The sequence below is a fragment of the Nomascus leucogenys genome, chromosome 3 (assembly GCF_006542625.1).
Source record: "Nomascus leucogenys isolate Asia chromosome 3, Asia_NLE_v1, whole genome shotgun sequence".
Lineage (NCBI taxonomy): Eukaryota > Metazoa > Chordata > Mammalia > Primates > Hylobatidae > Nomascus > Nomascus leucogenys.
The window spans coordinates 83,550,515-83,569,602 of record NC_044383.1 but is presented as its reverse complement, the minus strand read 5'-3'; the positions used below and the strand labels follow the sequence as shown (position 1 = coordinate 83,569,602).

General features: G+C 38.9%; 1 protein-coding gene across 5 annotated transcripts in view; it reads right to left on the bottom strand.

Moving 5' to 3' along the window:
• The window catches only part of KLHL32 (kelch like family member 32), a 227,001-nt gene that overhangs the window by 10,210 nt on the left and 197,703 nt on the right, over positions 1 to 19,088 (bottom strand). For 3 of the 5 annotated variants that reach the window (XM_003258357.4, XM_030809479.1, XM_030809478.1), the window contains 4 exons: positions 18,320 to 19,046; positions 5,386 to 5,444; positions 1,899 to 2,091; positions 91 to 185 (listed from right to left, as the gene is read on the bottom strand). In XM_003258357.4, coding sequence (XP_003258405.1) covers positions 91 to 185; positions 1,899 to 2,091; positions 5,386 to 5,444; positions 18,320 to 19,046 — 1,074 coding nt within the window. Of the gene's footprint in view, positions 1 to 90; positions 186 to 1,898; positions 2,092 to 5,385; positions 5,445 to 18,319; positions 19,047 to 19,088 lie in introns of those variants that run through there. The other 2 variants (XM_030809480.1, XR_004029329.1) reach the window with 2 other exon arrangements.

The following is a 19,088-nucleotide window of genomic DNA, read 5'->3' as shown; positions in this document are numbered from 1 at the left end:
ATAAATATCTCTTTCTTCAGTAGCAGCATTGCAAAATGTAACCTCACTGAACCACTTGAACAAACTTCAAAAGGAACTTCTACCACTCACCTGGATACAAGCCAGAGGCTCATTTGTCCAAATTGAATATCCACCAACTAAATATATTCTCCCATTATGGACAGCAACTCCAGATTCATTTTGGCCTAAAGTAAAGAGAATTGAATAAAAAGAAAAAAATAAATCCATTTCTTACATATTTTAATTAACCCTTTTGCCCCTGAGGGATACAATTTTCCCCTGTGGCACATTTGTATACTCCATGGGATTTTTGCAGCAACTAATCACTGCCTCCCAGTACTCAGAAAAATTAAGCACTATTTCTCAGAGAATGAATCTGTGTCGGGTCAGAACCAGGCCAAAACACTTATTAGCCAACCAAGTTAGTAAGTACAACATTAAATACAGCAATAGTAAGTCATGTAGAACTGAATTCTATACTATGTCATATGCCATTAATTTACAGTGGTGGAAATAAGGTATATCATAGAAATGCAAACACCTCTTCTAGTACCCGCAAATGCTTTTTAGGCAAGTGCTTACATTTGTAAAGTAACAGCTGCAACCCCAAGAAGCCAATAAAGCAGAGTCATGCCCCTAGCATGCCCCAAATGAAGACAAATGGCAGAAGAGATTGATCAACTTGCTACCCTACCTTTCTTTACATACCCAACATTTTAAGGATTATATTAAAGTTCCCGAGCTGGGACCAGCCTGGATAATCCCTAGATACTGACACGCCAAAATGATGAAAGGTTTCCCCTCCCATTTCAAAAAGAAGACAGAATAACTCACTACCACATATTCTTCCCTGGAGGCCATCAGAGAGTGAAGAGTCTCTTTTTATTGATGGGCTGACACAGGATTGACTGGGGTAATAAATAAGCTGGATCTTACAGCAGGCAGAATCACAGATCCAGAATTGAGGGCCTAAGGTACCGCTAAAACTTACTTAGAGAGTTTCTAAGTCCTTGTCCAGTGGGCCTCAAAAATCATTTTGCAAAAATAGGAGCTCAATACAAGCATCTAAACCTCTGGTTAGATTCCCAGCATTGCCTCCCCCAGCAACAGCTGCAAGGGATTGAGTGCCCACTCAGCATATTAAAATGTCTTAACCCAACCTACCATTTTCAGTTTGTGATTTTTCCTATTATTTGAGCAGACCTGGAAGGGATCTGATCACTTGTAGATGTTAACAATGCAAGCTGACAAGGGGGAAAAAGTTATTAACTCCATAAAGAAACATGAGGGGTAAGTTGTTCACCGTGTTACTTTCATCCTTTTTTGGGATGAGGACGGTCCATACCTAATGTTGCCCTGTGGTACATGCTTGGATGGGTATTTGTGGCCAGAAATGCAGCTAAACTCCTGTGCACAGAACCACTTAAGGATTTCATTTCTAGGAGAATACTCCCAGAAACAATATTTGACAGTGACAAATAATGAAGACCATTCTCCTAAACTTCTGAACTCACAAGAAATAAGACTAAAAGCAGGGAGAAGTAAACAATAAATTCCTTCTGTAAAGAGTTATTAAATCTTTCAGTGTCTGGTTCCTCCTACTTGTATCAGAGTTCTATCTTAATATTGATGGATGATAATGGACTTGACATGCCTCTCAGCCATATGAGGATGTACATAATGGTAGTAATATAGGCCCTGAGAAACTAGATGCTCAGCTACCTAAATGAGTCCAGTTCTGTTAGAACATAAATGATACACACCTTTCTGGTTAATAAATGCAGGTTCTTCTACAACTATGCACTTAATATTTAGTGATGCCCTAAAGATGTCTACGAAACAAGTTTGGTGACTTCTTGAATCTACTTTTCCTGATTTACTTAATCAAAGGTACTTGCCAGTCAACAGGTTGAAACTGCAACGTGTCCACTGGTCAGTGTCTATGTTGTAAGAATCTATATGGCGCACAAGGATCCGGTCGTTATTATAGTCTAGGTCATTGCCTCCAAGAACATAAAGCTTCCTTTGTACAGCAGCCATGGAATGGTAGACCCTTCTCTGCAGCATGGGGCTACGGCTTATCCACTTATTCTGAAAAAAGAAATTAAAGTGTATTCTGTTAGTAGGAGACCTCCATGTCAGAAAACTGCAATGAGTGCCTCATAAGTAGTGGGAACCCTAATGTTTATCAATCAATAGATCAACATTCTGTTTGAATGTTGTTTATATATGCTGAAAGGTATGGGCTTCTTACATGAGAACAAGTACAAAAGAGCCACATATTCCAATTGTTTTTTGCGATTTACACATGGTATCTCCTCTAGTTTGTGTTGCATTTTATAGTGCATTTTGAATTATATCAGGGGAACACTGAAATTTTCATGATGTTTATCTCACCCAATTCAGAGAATTTACTCATGCAAATTCATTAAGAGTGAAAGCACATGGCTAGGTATACTGTATACAGTGGTGCAATGATTAAGAAAACAGTCTCTGGATCCAGACTACCTGGGTTTATAACTTGTATGTGACCTTGAGCAATTTACTTATTATCTCTGTGCCAGTTTTCTCATCTGTAAAATGGGGATAATAATGCCTACCTGATAAGCCTATTGTGAAGATTAAATGAGCTAATACACATAAAGCACTTAGAAAAAATGCACTTGAAAAATGTTCAATACATATTCATTTTTCCAAAATGATGTGATGATAATTACTGGGTACCTCAGGCTGCTAGATAAGCTAAGGTAATGGCTTTGCTGTTCTTTCCAAAATTAACCTCCTGAGATCAGTGGAAGAGCTAAGATTTGGTTCAGCAACAAACCACCCACACTTCCTTTTATCAGCCTCCTTTAATATATTAATAGTCACATCTTTTGCCAAATTGGGAAAGGTTATTTCTAGGCACACGTTCATTTGTTTTGGTGGAAGACTAAGTTTTGTTTTGTTTTGTTTTGTTTTGTATTTGAGACAGAGTCTTGCTCTGTTGCCCAGGCTGGAGTGCAGTGACATGATCTCGGCTCACTGCAACCTCCACCTCCCAGGTTCAAGCTGATTCTTCTGCCTCATCCTCCCGAGTAGCTGGGATTACAGGCACGTGCCACCACACCTGGCTGATTTTTGTATTTTTAGTAAAGACAGGGTTTCACCATGTTGGCCAGGCTGGTCACAAACTCCTGACCTCAGGTGATCCACCCACCTCGGCCTCCCAAAGTGCTGGGATTATAGGCGTGAACCAGCCCCGCTGGAAGACATTTTTATATGATAACTTTAGGGAATAGTGAAACCTTCAATATTTGGTTCTTGTTCACCCTCAGTAATGGGAAGAGTATGCCCAACCTTTCTTAAAATAAGGCTCTCATTGTAAAATTAAATGAAGACCAAATATGACTTTAACTTTAAATCTCAACTAAGTAATGGACAGATAAGTAAAGAAAGTAATGGACAGGTAAATAACCCTAACAGTTTTCTTTCTACATAAACACTAAGCATACAGGAAGAACCCAGATTCCTTTTTGCCAAGAAAAATTTGGATTTCGGCCAGAAAAAAAGTCATACGATGTTTTGAATATGTAGAATTTCACCATTTCACAAAACTGTAAGGGAACAAGCAAAACACAACAACAATAAACATTTTGTATAAAAATTGGTCCACTCACTAATAGGCATATAGACTAGCTCTTTTAAAGATACACTCAAGAAAAGAAGGGTGTACAGCTTGAAAAGCTTGCATTTATCTGTTTCCCCGTTCAAACATATAATAAGAATTTCCTTCCAATCAAATGTCTTCTTTAATAAAATAGTCAAGCCTGCCTTTCAGCTATTTTGCTAATATCTATAATACATTACACATGAATGTATTTAACTCAAAACTCTGAGGATGCTTTTCTTAGGTGTTTTCTATGAAACAACCTATTACAGTATTAGGAATCAATGTTTGCATTAGCAGTCCAGTCCCCTGCCACCAGACTATGGATGCCATCTGGTTTGCAAAGCCTGCCTGCATCCCCTGATTATATCTTTAGCTTCCTTCACTGCAGTGCCTGCCAGGTGAGCCGCCAACCACTGCAAAGGCAAAGAAACAGAGAGGCCTGGTGGGGTCATTCCTAATAAGCTAGCGTGTGAATACTAATCAGTGGTGGGGAAGCAGAGGTCACCCCAGCCTGCCTGTTGGCAGGTAGCAATGTGCTCTGTGGCAGATGGCAGGCATTATCGACTCTCCACAAAGGCCTAGAAGAGAAATAAGCACCAGGGCTGAATGATAGAGTTATTGAGATTCTGAGCAAGATGCAAGCAGATGTGATGTTTGCCAGTACCCACCGTAAACAATATGCTAGCAGAATTTTTTAAAAGAGCATGTGTGTATAAACATGAAACAGAACTCATTTGAGAAATGTTAACACCTTCTTCCTCTTTAACCACGTGTGCACCAAACTCAAGCAACTGCAATTAACGATCCCTCTTGAGATAGCTGACCCATGGACATTTGGTCTCTGAAATCTACAGCTTCTAATGACATCAGGAAACACACTTTGCAAAGAGAGAAATGCCTTCATTAAATACAGAATCAAGTAATTTCTAAAATAAAAAGATACCAAATACACTGAGTCCACTATGGACATAGATTTGGTGGCCAGTCCCAACCCAGACTGCCAAAGTCAACCTGTTGTGTCATTTCCCATTACCTTCAGCTGATGAATATTAAGCCTACAAATCATTTTGGAATACCATCATAATCAAAAATATTTACATTACCAAAATCATAGAAATGGCAAAATTCAGCAGACAATTGCCAAGGTTCATACATATTTTGGTATATGGAAAAGAGAATAAGAATATTTCTTTTGGGGGTAAATAGTAATTGGGTGTACATGAAATGTAGACAAAAGAAGGTACAGGCACCATCCAAATGCATATTCAACCCCCAGCTGTTAGATGAAAACTCTTCAGATACTTCCCATCTCTCAAACTCTTCATATACTTCTACTTTAGACTTGTCCTAGATACTGTTTTAGGTCATTTGGGCTATATTAAGTTAATACTTGTTTTTTAGAATAAACCATAAGCATGATCCCCTCCTAGAATGGCAGCCCCTTCCAGAAGGACGTTGCAACAGGACAATTCAAATCATTTCTATATTAGTCAGAACTCTGAAAGGGTGATGTATTTTGTATAGCACAAAACTAGAGGAGCTGAAATGTTTTGAGTAACAAAACAAAAAAAGGAACCAAAAAGCAGTGTATTCAGATGCTTCCTTTTCTCTATATAAGCTTAAGATGCATATCTGTGTGTGTAGACTTGGCATTCCAATTACTAATTATTACTCTGGAATCTTTTAAAATTCATTTTAATTAATATAATGAGGTGTTCTTATATGATTCTTACCTGGTTAGGTTCATACACCATTAGCCTGTTCTGATATTGTGCCGTATTAGTTACTCCACCTGTAATGGATTAACATGTGTTAGAGCTTTTCATGAATAAGAAATAGGATATTCCAACATAAGAATGAGATACAATTAAAGGAAAATTAGCTACTGCTGAGGATCTGTTTGTATACCCTCGTGGTAAGCCCATGACATAATTAAGAAGCTTATTGTTGAAGCAGTTTCATTTTCAAGAAACATTTCAGAAGCAATCCAGTTAAGAGCAAGCAACAAGTATGCTGACATTACCAAGAGGACCCCAATTCTGACAAGCTGTTCTGCATGGCCAGAATGAGGGGCAAAGTATTAGGGAGTGAGAGTGAACATAGTACACACAAACAAATCTCTATACAATTTATGCCAGGGACATAGTTATATGGAAAATTCTTGTCCTTCACTAAATTGTCAATTTTAAAGCTCTAACCTCTGTAGTCTAACACAGTGATATCTTGATATTACTTATCAAAAAAGATCTAAAGCCAGTGTTGTCCAATAGAATATAACAAGAGCCACATATGCAAGTCACATATGCAATGATAAATTTTCCAGTAGCCACATAAAAAGTAAAAAGAAACAGTGAAATTAAATTTAATAAATTTTATATACCCCAATATAGCCACAATTATCATTTCAACATGAAATCAACATAAAAATTATTAAGATATTTTATATATTTCATATTCTTTTTTTCATACTAAGTCTTCAAAAGCCAGTGTATATTTGACACAATGCATCTCAGTACAGATTAGCCATGCTTCAAGGATTCAATAAGCCACATGTGGCTAATGGCTACCACACTGGGCAGCACAAATCTAGGGCTCTTCAGTGCAATTGCTATTGTGGTCGACTCTTTTGAAGCCCTCTTGACAACTGCTTAGATCTGAGAGACCTGAGACCCACCTAATCAAGAACCACTAAAAAATCATCACACTTCCAGCTAAGTTTCTCTTATTTGTCCTCATACTTCTTTTCATACTTGTAGTGTATACTGAGCCCTGTAAAACCCGGAAATTATTCATTTTGCTTTAAGTTTTACCTTTAAGTGGAAAAACTCTAAAAAAATACATAAAACAGCATAGTAAGAAAATATCACCAGTAGATATTAAATGTTAGATAATAAAATATCAAGGATATGGAACCAAAGAAATCTACCTTTAGAAGTATTGCCTTATATGCAGTTCTAGACACTGGTGTTAAATGAATAATATTCTTATTTTAATCAGTATCACAAAGCAGCAGCTAATTTTTCAATAAAGATATAAAATTAAGCCAGACTAAAAAAAGTTTCCTACTAGAATTTTTTGAATTTAAAAAACAAACACTGTTAAAATACTGACCAAGATGGCCTTAACATTCCCCCAGCTTAACTAAACTAAAAAGGCTGCTTCCTGACTCTAGGCCCCTTGACCTCCCTTTTCTTAGATTACTTACTTTAGAAAACTTGTAATCATAACTTCTTTCTCTCCCTCTTTGAGATGTAAATCATTTTAAAAGCTGCTTGCCAGTTTTATAACCCAATAATATCTTCCTCAAAGTCCAGAGAGCCATCCCTTTGAAATGTAATCATCAAGGAAGATAGTGCTCTATATCCCAGCCTCTATGGGAAGGTAGCACGGTAACTTTTTTTTTTTTTTTTTTTTTTTTTTTTGAGACAGAGTCTCGCTTTTGTTGCCCAGGCTGGAGTGCAATGGCGCAACCTCGGCTCACTGCAACCTCAGTCTCCCAGGGCCCCTAACTGTGATAGACACCAATTAGCACCAAACACAGATGGCCTAATCACAGAGACCAAAATTGTCAACTCAGAAATAACTGCATGGGTACAACACATCCATTAATCAAGCTCCCCTGAAATGTTCTTCAGTACTTTTCTACTAAATCACCCCAGTGCTTAAAAACCATCCTCTTAAAAACTTTGCTTAATAGAATTGATTTCAAACTGTATTCTGATCTCTCTCTCCTATTGCAATAGTCTTCAATAAAGTCTTCTTTCTCTGTTTAACCTTATCTGGTGCAGTTTTGCTTTGACAGTTCAAATACTTTGAATAGGTCACCACCATCAACTACATGGCCAGGAGTCAAGTCAACAAGAATCCAGAGGATTAGTGTCTAATCCTTAACTGAGCTGGAATAATCAATCAAAACTAATGGATACATAAAAGGGAAGGAACCTATCCAGGCCAATCATTACTCTCTCACTCAACCCCAGGAAGGAGATTTTATCTTTCATATAATTGGCTTTGGCTATTATTAACTAGAGGACTATTTTTAAAATTCTCTCAGAAGCTTGAAGATTTAAGATTTTAAAGATCAACGAAAGCTTTGTCTGCAGAGAAATCCACAAAGAACACAGACATGAGCTTCCTGCCCTCAAAGAAAGTCTTCTCTGGATTTCTCATCGAATATCTCATTTTAAAAATGAAATCAGAGGAAAGGAAAACACACTTCAGAAAGCTGAGGCTGAAATGCCTATATAGTCAAGATATGTGTCAAAATAAATATACAGTTGTGTTTGCTTTTACTCCCAACCTTCCCTTTGTGTGATTAAAAACAATGTTCAATAATTCTTTCTCAGCATAACCACACAAGAATAATTTAATCTCTTGAGACTTCACAAGTCTTCAGGGTTAAAATAATTGCTAGTGCTTTTGATCTGGGCCATAACCACCAGATTAATGTCCAGCTTGCCTACAATCACTTCTCTAACTGAAAGGGAACAGAGGGCAAAGCTCCACCCATCATTTAAAGACTTCAAAAGTTTCTCTACTTGTTTTAGAAATATGGGACATAATTAATATCTACTGCAGTAAACTATCTGTTTTATGACACTATTTGAAAATACTTACACTGCTGTATGTATCAGATTCTGCCCATTATAGATTAAACATACAACCAATGGATTAGAATGTAGCTATTACATCCCCTCTCCCAAGCAGGGCATACAATTTATCTCCATGCTTTTCAGAATTATTATTTACTGTCTTCCACAATGCATCTATAATACATTTCCTTCTTAATCTGCACTCAGTAATTAGATTCTTTACCCTTACATACAAATTTTCACTCACATGATAATCTTTAGAAATGAGATATTAAGTTACTAGTTGGGAGTAAAAATTAAAGTCCCGGTTATTTGATATTAATAGATTCCCTCTAGAACGTTAAACCACAGGAGGTGCCTAACAAATCTAGTGCTGCAACTTTTGCCAAGTCAGGATTGCAAAGAAAAACCTTGGAAACTGGTTCTATTGCTTTCCCCTTTGAAATAATTTACAAATGAGCATAGAAATAAAAATCATTTTTCTCTCAATACTAAAATACATTTTAAAAACGCATCCCAGTTTGCAGCCCACATTTCTTTAGCAGTGCTACTCATTTGCAGGGCTTTATCATTACATTCCCTTCACATAACACTCTTCACTTTTAGATTAATCTGCTGAAATGAGATGCTAAGGATTTGCATACAGATTTGACTATACAAAAATAGATATGGAATTAATAACAGTCTCTATATGTTTTAATTTATCCTAGACTGGAGTACCCTTGCCTGCAGCAGTATTCCTGGCTTTGAAAGTCATCAAGCTGATTTGTCTGCGCTGGGTTACGACGCCACATGCTGCTATACTGTCCCCTGCAATCAAAGCACTTGCAAAGATAGATTCCATGCCTTCCTCTATCGAGTATATTTTATAGATTGGCAGTTTTGATCTCCCTCCCCCACCCCAGGGGGGATAATCTGCATCTTAACAGCTTTCTATAGATACATCTGTCATTAAATATGCCATCTCATATCAGCATCCATTTTTAAAACCAAGTTTTCTCTAACTTTGAAGTGCCACAGTGAAAGTTAAGACTTTTCAGCCAAAATTGAAAATGAGCAACCCTGTCTTATACTTTTGAACTGTGACTTAAAGATATACTGCAAGTTCCCCCAAAGTCAGATAAGTCTTTAAAAACTGCCAGAAGGAATGAAAAGGTACCACCATGCTACCAGCAGTGAGAAATGCTTTCTATCATGAAGACAGGAGAAAAGCATTTTTCTTAAGCTTCCCTGTACAACTCGCCGCAAAATGTTGTGACAAATGGATGAGTGCATACTGGAGAGATGACAAGCGACTGCCAAACAAGCAACCTTTGTCTCTGCTACTGAGATCACTGACTCTCAAACTCATGTTCTACTCAAAAGCAACAACTGGTCAATGCCGGCAGTGCTCATAAAATAGAGGTATAGAAAAACTGCTCTCATTGTACATGGTCAGACTGGGTCAAATCTGATGGCTCTGCTAATTTTTTTTAATGACAAAAAATACCTCTGTTGGTAAATAGAGTAAACTCCAGGAGTAGATGCCTATGGTTCGTAATGCAGTGCTAACGCACCACTAGGACAGAGTGGGATGCGAAGAACTGATCCCCACACGCAGGGTGGAGGAGCATGCTCCAGGTTGGAATTCTGCCAGCAAATTCAGGCTTGAGGAAAACCATCTCAAGTTCTCTGCAACTGTCTTGGAGACCTGCAGTGGCCAGGTTCACACTAGTCTAAGGGAAGAGTTTCAGGACAGGCTGTGGCATTAACGTGGTTCCTACATGACTGTATCCTTGTGGAAGCCATTTAACACAGCCATGCTCAGCTTCCTCATATGCAAAACAGAGATGATGATACATTCCTCATAGGTTTCAGATGAACTAGAGTGCATGGCATAGAGACAATCCACAGAGGGAAGTTTGCTACAATACTGTAGCTGTTTATAAAAATTTCTTACCATCTCCATAAACTTTCTCCAGTTCTTGAAAGACTATAACTTCACGCTTACAATTACCTAAAGAACAACCTGCCATTAAGTGCAAGTTCCTATTAGTCGCTATTTAGATGGCTACACTCATTGTTAGCCCTTAAAAAAAGTAATACCATAGGAACATTTATAATAAATGCAAAACCAAACTTATCTATTTTTATATGACATTAGACTGTCCATATTTTCTGGATGTTTATAATACTAAACAATTACAGCCAAGAATCTTTCTACTAAATTAGCATCTTGAATAGAAGCATACATAATCCATGCATTAAATTAAAACTAGTATCCATATTATTTCATCATACTTGAGGAACCCACACAGATGATGGGTTTTTAATATACTCAAAACCTGCAAAGTCTCTAATTTACAAAATACCTATAAAGGCAGGGTTGCTGCATTTGAAAATAGAAATTATGTCATTTAGAGCAAATAGGTACAAACTTGTGACCCAGAAATATGTAAAGTATGCATTATGTATTGTTTTAAATAAATGAAATGATAAAATGGGGGTGAAATCAACCATAATGCAGATATCAATTAGATTCATCTGCCCTTTATAATCTCAATAATATTCACTCTAACTCTCATTCCTCATTCTGTAGAAAGTTGAAATCCTGCCTCCAAATATTTTTGCACATTCCCAGCAGGGTCAAACTCTCAAGGCCACCTCTTTCTCTCTTTCATGTCCCAGCTTTGCTGTGCTCTTGGATCTTTTATCTCCCTTCCACCATCAGCTAAGTTCTTCAGCCATTCCCTACTTCTATGGTGTAGCTTTAACCATCTTCTCTCCTCTTGGGAATAAAGCAAATGATATTGTTCACATATTCTTTGGTAGAACAATACAGCTCACCATTTAGTTTACCGTCTTTTACTAGACCCATCTAGTTAGACACAAATCAATCATCTAAACAAAGGCGGTTCTCTCCGTGAGAAGAGTTCTGTAGCCAATGATTTGGACATAAGAAACAAAACAAAACCTTACAACACCAATTTTAAAGGCCATTAGATTCCTGTAGCATATAATTCTTTCAGAAAACATTTTCTAATCTACACCAATGTATTTTAGAGTAGTTCCATTTTATCATCTTTCTCTTTACATTTTATGTTTTAGAAACTGAACCATAAAATCGCAGAAAGACATTATTTGTCTCTTCTCTGCCCTGAGAAGGATGGACAGTTAAGCAATTAAGGACAATCAATGATTGTTGATTCTAAACAAATCTCCAGATAGCACTCTGCTTCTGTGTATCATTTACTTTCAGTTTTATGCCATTTGGAAGTTCTTTTTTACAATTTAAGCATCGATTTTGCAGACCTTCACTGTCATGATAAACAACTGGTAACCTGTATGGTTTGGTGGGAAAAGCATGGTCTAAAGAACCAGAGACACAGAGTTCAAATTCTAACTCTGTCAGCTATAAGCTGTGTGATCTGGGGAGTCATTTAACCTCTTCAAGCCTCATTTCCTGGGCAGTGATGTGAGGGTAAATCAACAAAGTGCAACTTATTCAGGATACAGGTAAGACAGTTTAGGATGAAAGCTTTGTTAATTATTTGGAGAATGTAGGTGATCCGATTGCTTTCTTTCCTTTAAATCATTTAGCTCTCTAACAAGCATTGTAGAATACTACATTTCTGTTTGTTTTCCACCTCAGTTCAATACTACAGTAGCTTTGTTTTCATCTCTTTCAGATGGGGGGTAGGAGAGATTGGGGCACAAGTGAAAAAAAGAAAAAGTAACTGCTGGGGGCAGCTGGTTGCTAGGACCTAAAGCAACAAAGATTTAATTCTTCGTGGACATTCTAATTCACTAGGAACTTTTAAGTGGATGTGCCAAGTTATCCACCTCCTAACCTCTACCAGGCAAGTGGCTTCCTCACATCATGGCCGCCTCCAGGGACAACAAGGGGCATTCTCTTACTACTTACTCCCGTAACACACACTGTTCTCCCTCGAGCAAACCTTCAGCCCTTGCCTCTCACCTAACTGGGATCCTAGCTTGCTGAACTCCTTCCAGAAGGATTCTCTGGACTATTCCAGTCTCAAAACCTTTCATCATGAGTGAATCCACAGATCTGCCTTCTTCAGTCCTCTGCTGAGCACCATAAAATGACAGAAATTTGAAAACGGAGCCACTACAGTTTTGTGGTTTCCAAGGTTAGTGTGGATTCTGAACACCTATTTTTCTTTAACCTGTTAATTCCCTCTGTTTTCTCTCAGAGGCTTATTCCAAGGTCACTCTCCTCAGGCCCTCTACTTTGTCCTGACAGGCACAATCTCGACAGACCTGTTTCTCATTTGAATCAATCTATAAGAAACTTCCTCAGGTTCCTGCCCCTCACCTGTGAGCTTACCTAGGTTCACACCCATAATTATCTCCTTCCCTCCAGGCTTAAGGGTCCCTCCCTTCTCATGTTCAAGACCTAACCCCTGCCCAGCTCCTTGCCTTTCAGGACAGTGTCTGTTTTCAATATTGTATCCTCAGGACTCTTCACTGTTCCTGGTACCTGGGAAATGCTCTCAGCGTTTACCAGCCGAATGGATGCCCCTCCTCCCTACACCTTCAATTTCACTCTCTTTCCTTATTAATATATATGCTTAGTGCACTTGCATCCTTAAACAAAATCCCTCCTTCACCTCTGGATTTCGTCTTCTAGCTACTCAGCCAAACTCCCCTCTTGCTTCCTTTTCTCAGCCAAACTCCCCTCTTCCTTCCTTTCTTTTCTTCTTAATCTCCTTTATTCTCCCTAAAGCCAAAATGCTATTTATTTATAATGAAAAAATGAGGCTGTTACATGAACTAAAATATGTGAACAACTAAAAACAGCACATTATCTCCCTATATGTATACAGGAAGCCAGATTGTTAATTGGAAAGTTGTCTGATCAGCTCAGATTTGGAGAATGAAGTTTAGAAAATACACTTGTTCATTAGTATTAGACTAAGAAAGGCTTTATCCTAACTTTTTGCCAAGGTAGTCTGTACCTGGGGTTTCTATTTCCTCACTTTTCAATCATACCTTAAACTACTGTATTCTAGTTTCCACCTTCTTCCAATTCCCTGAAACTGCTTTCACTACAATTTTCCCAATTAAAAAATGCAGTGGAAATATTTTGGACCTTGATATCCCTGTAGTGTTTCCGAAACTTCTGCCCTTAGCCCCTTTCCAGACAAACTCTTTTTCCACCTCTCTTGTCACACTCTGTGCCTCCTCCTCCTATTATCTCACTTAGAATTTGCCCTGAGAAACCAAAGGAAAGATCTTCTCTCTGAATCTGAGAAGAGGGGCTTTTGAGGAGAGTGAAGAAGTTCCAGCCAGTGAAGGAAAGGGGTGAGAGAGTAGCAGTAGGGTATAGAGAGGGCTGAGAGTGCCACTGTGCGTGATGTGCTGAGAATATACCCATACCAAGCCCTCCTGCTAATTGTCCTCCTCCCACAGGTGGAGCCACCTAGGTACAGGGACAGACCAAGCAGATCACTGGGTTTGTCAAACACTGCATGTTTCCCAGAGGACAAGATAATTATTGAAGTGATTGGACCATGAAGTTCAAGTATGAGGACAGGGTTGAGTTAATGGATAATAGAAAGTAGCCAATGGACCTGAAGCTAAGTTAGGCACCTCCAGGGTTAAAATAATTCCTCAATTATTTTAGGTGCTGCCTTTCCTGCCTTCTGCAAGTCACTCCCTGCTTTGCACTACTTTTGTACCTTGGAAAGACTTCTGCTGTCACCCTCTAATTACCTGTTTAAAAGTCTGTTCCCTCTACTACATGCTACTTTAATGCTCCAGCACTATCCCGGAAGAGGACTTGGAGAGGTTAGGAACTTTAGCTCAGCATCTCATGATGGATAAGAAGTGCAGCACAAGTTTTGTGTGTGTGTGACCACGGTCTGTGGTCTCAGCGCACCACAACTCAGCCTCTGCTATGCCTGCTGTTAGTTCCCAATATTTTGTCTACAATTCTTTTTTTTTTTTTTTTTGAGATGCAGTTTTGCTCTTCTTGCCCAGGCTGGAGTGCAGTGGTGTGGCCTCGGCTCACTGTAACCTCCACCTCTCGGGTTCAAGCAATTCTCCTGTCTCAGCCTCCCAAGTAGCTGGGATTACAGGTGCCCACCACCATGCCCGGCTAGTTTTTGTATTTTTAGTAGAGATGGGGTTTCACCATGCTGGCCAGGCTGGTCTCGAACTCCTAATCTCAGGCGATCCGCCCGTCTCGGCCTCCCAAAGTGCTGGGATTACTGGTGTGAGCCACTGCACCCGGCCTTTGTCTACAATTCTCAAGATGTAAGTAAAACAATATCTGCAAAAAGATAAGGCAATTATATTTTTAAATGTTAATAAAATTTTACATTATTTTAATTAATACTAGAAAAACCCAAGTCCTGTTAATAGCTTTGAATAAATTAAAGTTATTTAAAATGGGGCAATGCAAACTTCATACAAATTTAATCAAGATGAAAATACACATAGCTTCTAGGGAGTTAAGGCTTAACAAATGTCCTTTCATTAATGAAATATCTGAAAAATTATTTGATTGCCAGCTCCTAGAAGGCAGCAAGTATGTTTGCTAAATTAATTTCATGTATCTGTGACTCAGCACTATCCTTTACAAGGATGTGGCATTCACCAAGAGAATCAAGAAAGCACTAAATATTGCTTTTGAGTAAATGCAGTAACATTTGTCTTATTTTTATAGTTTTAAAGCACTAACTTTGCAGTTAGCCTCTTATTTTGCTATCATTTGATGAAAATGAAAAAAATAAGCTGTTCTTCATGATGAGCTCAGGATTAATTTTCCCTCACACACAAAAAAAGGTTCTTTTTAGTAGTTCACAAACTATACCTTCCAACAAAGAGCAGATATTTTTAAAAACACAGCTGTAGGATATTTAAGAGCTTATTTTACCTTGATACTGTGAATTTCAAATCAAAATGGTATGGAACACTTGTGAATTGGGTCACAATGTCAAACGCTACAGGAGCCTGTAAAATTTGACTCTAACATCTTTAATTAAATGCTAATGGATATGTACACACAGCCTGATTTTCTGGATTCCTTTCTGCTTGTCATACTTTAAAAACTATAAACAGGTTTCAAGATTTCCTGACCCCGAAATGGACCCAAATAGGGGAGAGGTGTGGGGAGGGAGTGAGCACGCTGGAAATGTCAAGTCTCTAAAGAAACATTCATTCTGCGTTCTAGAGAACAGAACCAAGACCCTAAAATCCACCTTCTATAATCCATACTACCCCCACCTCAGGCAAAGTCTGCAAAATACCAGAAGGATGCCAATGACTCAATCCCCATCAATTAAATTGGAAATACATGATTATTCGGTAAAGGATAAGGAATAGCCTCAAACATTTTCATCTGCTCCAATAAATCAGGTTACACTCCCAACTCAGTGATAGGCAGGGTGAACTATACCTGTGTTTTTGTTAAGGGGCCCATTAGCAAATCTAGTCACCCCTCCCTATTCATGGTTAGATTCACAATTGATTTATTATAAGCTGGGCCTGAGGAAAGAGGCAGACGACTGAAGGTATTAGAAATGTCACTGGCGATTTCCTCTTCTTTCCAATTAAAGGTATTGTACTGTACACAGCAAAGTGAGTTTCTCATCTCAAGTGCACAGTAGGGAGAAACAAACCTGAGAAAATTGTGATTGTTTTCATTAAGTATGGTGAACACAGGCAGCATATATTAGTGCAAAAGAAGAACAAAGAAAATGTATTATTTCCTTTCACAGTAGCAGAAAAAGTGTGATAGCAATAAGGATCTGTAATAAGTTGATAGATTTAATAAAATGGAGAAGGAAACATATAGACCCATATTGAAAGGGAAGTCAGCTTGATACCAGGATGACGGATCTAGCGAGTCTAAGAGGAGCTTCTGTGCTTTCTTAAGGCCTCACTGAAGAAGGTATTAAATCATCATATCTTTAAGACTATATAAGGGAAACCCCAGCATTCTTTTACAAGCTAGGTTTACAGCCAAAACACAAGGAATTTTATTAAAATATTTATGAGAAATTCATACAAAACTTAGAAAATGCAGTGCAAAATTTAGGAATACAGTATATTAATAATATATGAAACTAAATGAGTCAATGGAAGGAGTGTCAATTGGGAGAAAACATAAATCGCATTGATTTCATAAACCCATTGTTGTTTTGCCATCCAAGACAAGTACAGATCTGTTCCTTCTGTTAGCAAAGACTTATTTGCTGCCTAGCTTGAAATTTCTCCAGCACAGCTAAAAGAATATAGTCTTGGTAGTTATTAACTGTTGAAATATATATTTAAAGAAAAAGGAACAGTAATTAGATAAATGAGGTTTTAATTTAAATATATCTACATATACTAACATACATACTTGTTTCTAATGTTTCTTTGGTATAGAGCCAGTAAATGTTGGGTCCACTTCATCTGTCCGCTTCCTTAGTCCTAGTCTTCACTTCATTCATTAATTTATTGAGCACTTAAACCCTGATGTGAGCTAAGTTCTGTCAATAAAAATCAGTGAATTGCCAATAACTGAGGCACTGCTCAGAGAAGCTGAGCCTGTGACTATCTTCTTGGTTATTGAGGACAGCAGAAGAACAAACAGTCAAGTCCCAAATGAATTTAAAGAAGTGCAAGGGAGAATTTTGTCAGAGCAGGTGTTAGAACACTAGAGACGATTATTGAGGAAAGCTGAGAAGGCTTCGCAGGTGTACTTAAAAGTAATGATTTCTTCTAAGTACAAACATCAGGGTTATTCTCAATATTTAAGTTTTTTACCCTTTCTATTCCTCTTAGTGCTTGATGACACAGAAATCCAACAAGTTCCATTTGGGTTACAATGTGAGTATCTTCCAACTGGGAGAAAATGCAGCTTTCTTCCTGATAGAAAAACCTTTCAAAGGAGAACACTCAGGGCCTTTCTCAAAACTAAGCTTGAAAACACAGATTGATAATGTGATGTTGATAGCATATGCCTCACAGACTCCTTCTGTATAAGCAAAAAGGCAGCCCGGAGGGGCATGAAGGGTCTGTGGGTGTAGAGAAAACAAGATTGGCAAGGAGTAGTTAACTGTGGATTTTGGGTTGTGGGTACACGGGGTTCATTATTTTAGTCCCCCTACTTTTTCCATAATCAAAAGGTTTTCAAAAGAGATGAAAAGGTAAACTAGAGCTCAAACTGTACCATCAGTAAAAATAGGAGAGTAAATAGGAATGAAGGGTTGGAGTGGCACAAGCAACTACCATTCACAGATAATTAAAAACAAACAAACAAACAAACTTTGTTTTAGGCTGGGCACAGTGGCTCAAGCCTGTAATCCCAACACTTTGGGAGGCCAAGACTGGTGGATTGCTTGAACTCAGGAGTTCGAGGGCAGCCTGGGCAATGTACTGAAACCCTATCTCGACAAAAATTACAAAAATTAGCTGGGTGTGGTGGTGTGCTCCTGTAGTCCCAGCTATTTGGGAGCCTGAGGTGAGAGGATCACTTGAGCCTGAGAGGTGGAGGTTGCAGTGAGTCGAGGTGGCACCACTGCACTCCAGCCTGGGTAACAGAGTGAGACCCCATCTGAAACAGCAACAACGACAACTTTGTTTCGGTAACTTAAATCGCTTCCCTCAATGCACAGCATAGTGATTACTTGGATATATACCTATTGCTATACCCAGAAAAATGGATGAACTGGGCTTATACTTCTCTTGCCTTGTCTTTGATGAAATGGCTCTAGTCAGGCAGCCAGGGGTGAAAGAAAAAGCAAAGGACCTAGATAAACCACAAGCTGTGCAATACAATCCATGAATAATCAAGAGCTGACAGGAGAAGTTCTGGTAGAAAAAAACAGTTGTGATGGACCAACAATTTCCACCTTGAATTTTTATTCCATTAATCACTCAGAAAGTCACAGAAAGGTGTATTATTTCCAATTACATTGCTCTCTAGAGTAGGTGCTCAATAAATGAATGTTAATTAGCTAAAATGGCATGCTTTGTTCAATCTTTCAATTACACATGGCCACAGTATTAAAGCTTGACTTTTAAATATATACCACAATGAAAGTGTGTTTTGATAAATCCAACATGAGGTATGTTCTACCTGATATCCAAAGAAGACCATCAGCCACATATCCAGCATGGCATGAAAGGGATCTGTCAAAGGACTGAACAAAAGTCCATTTGTTCTTCTTGGGGCAATATCGCTCAACTGTAGGCAGAACCTGGCGCAGTTCATTTCTGCCCCCAACTGCATAAAGGTATTCCTCCATGGCACCCAGCACAAAATGCTCCCGGCAGTTTTTCATAGGTGCTATCTCTGCCCAGGAATTACTGCGGGGGTCATAGCGACAGGCAGTCCTCACGGCACACGTCCGGCCACTGGCATGCTCAACTTCCCCTCCTGCCACAAACAGGAAGTCCCCCATGACTGCCACACAATGGTGGCTCCTTCCCACAGGCATGGGAGCCAGCTCACTCCAGTTGGCAATGGCGGCTATGAGAGCATTCTCCTGATCAACGGGATTGAAGTACCGAAGTTCCTTGACCTTGCAGACCTCGCGCTTTTTCCCACCAATGATATACAGAGTGTCTGACTGGAACCGTGGTTTGGTCCTGCGAGTCTGCCAGACGGGCTGTGCATAGATGCTCTGGTGGTATTCCAGGGCCTCGTTGACAAGGGCTGTTGCAGTCTCACTTGCTTGGACAAGGGGGTGGGACAGGGCAACTGTATGGAGAGTATCCACATCCATTAGGCCAAAGCGGATGTATTGCAGGAGCTCGTCCATGTACTGGTAGTGGCAGTTGTGTTCCAACCACCTCACAGCTAGCTGAAACAGAGGGAAGCGAGATGAGAGGAGACACAAAGGTAA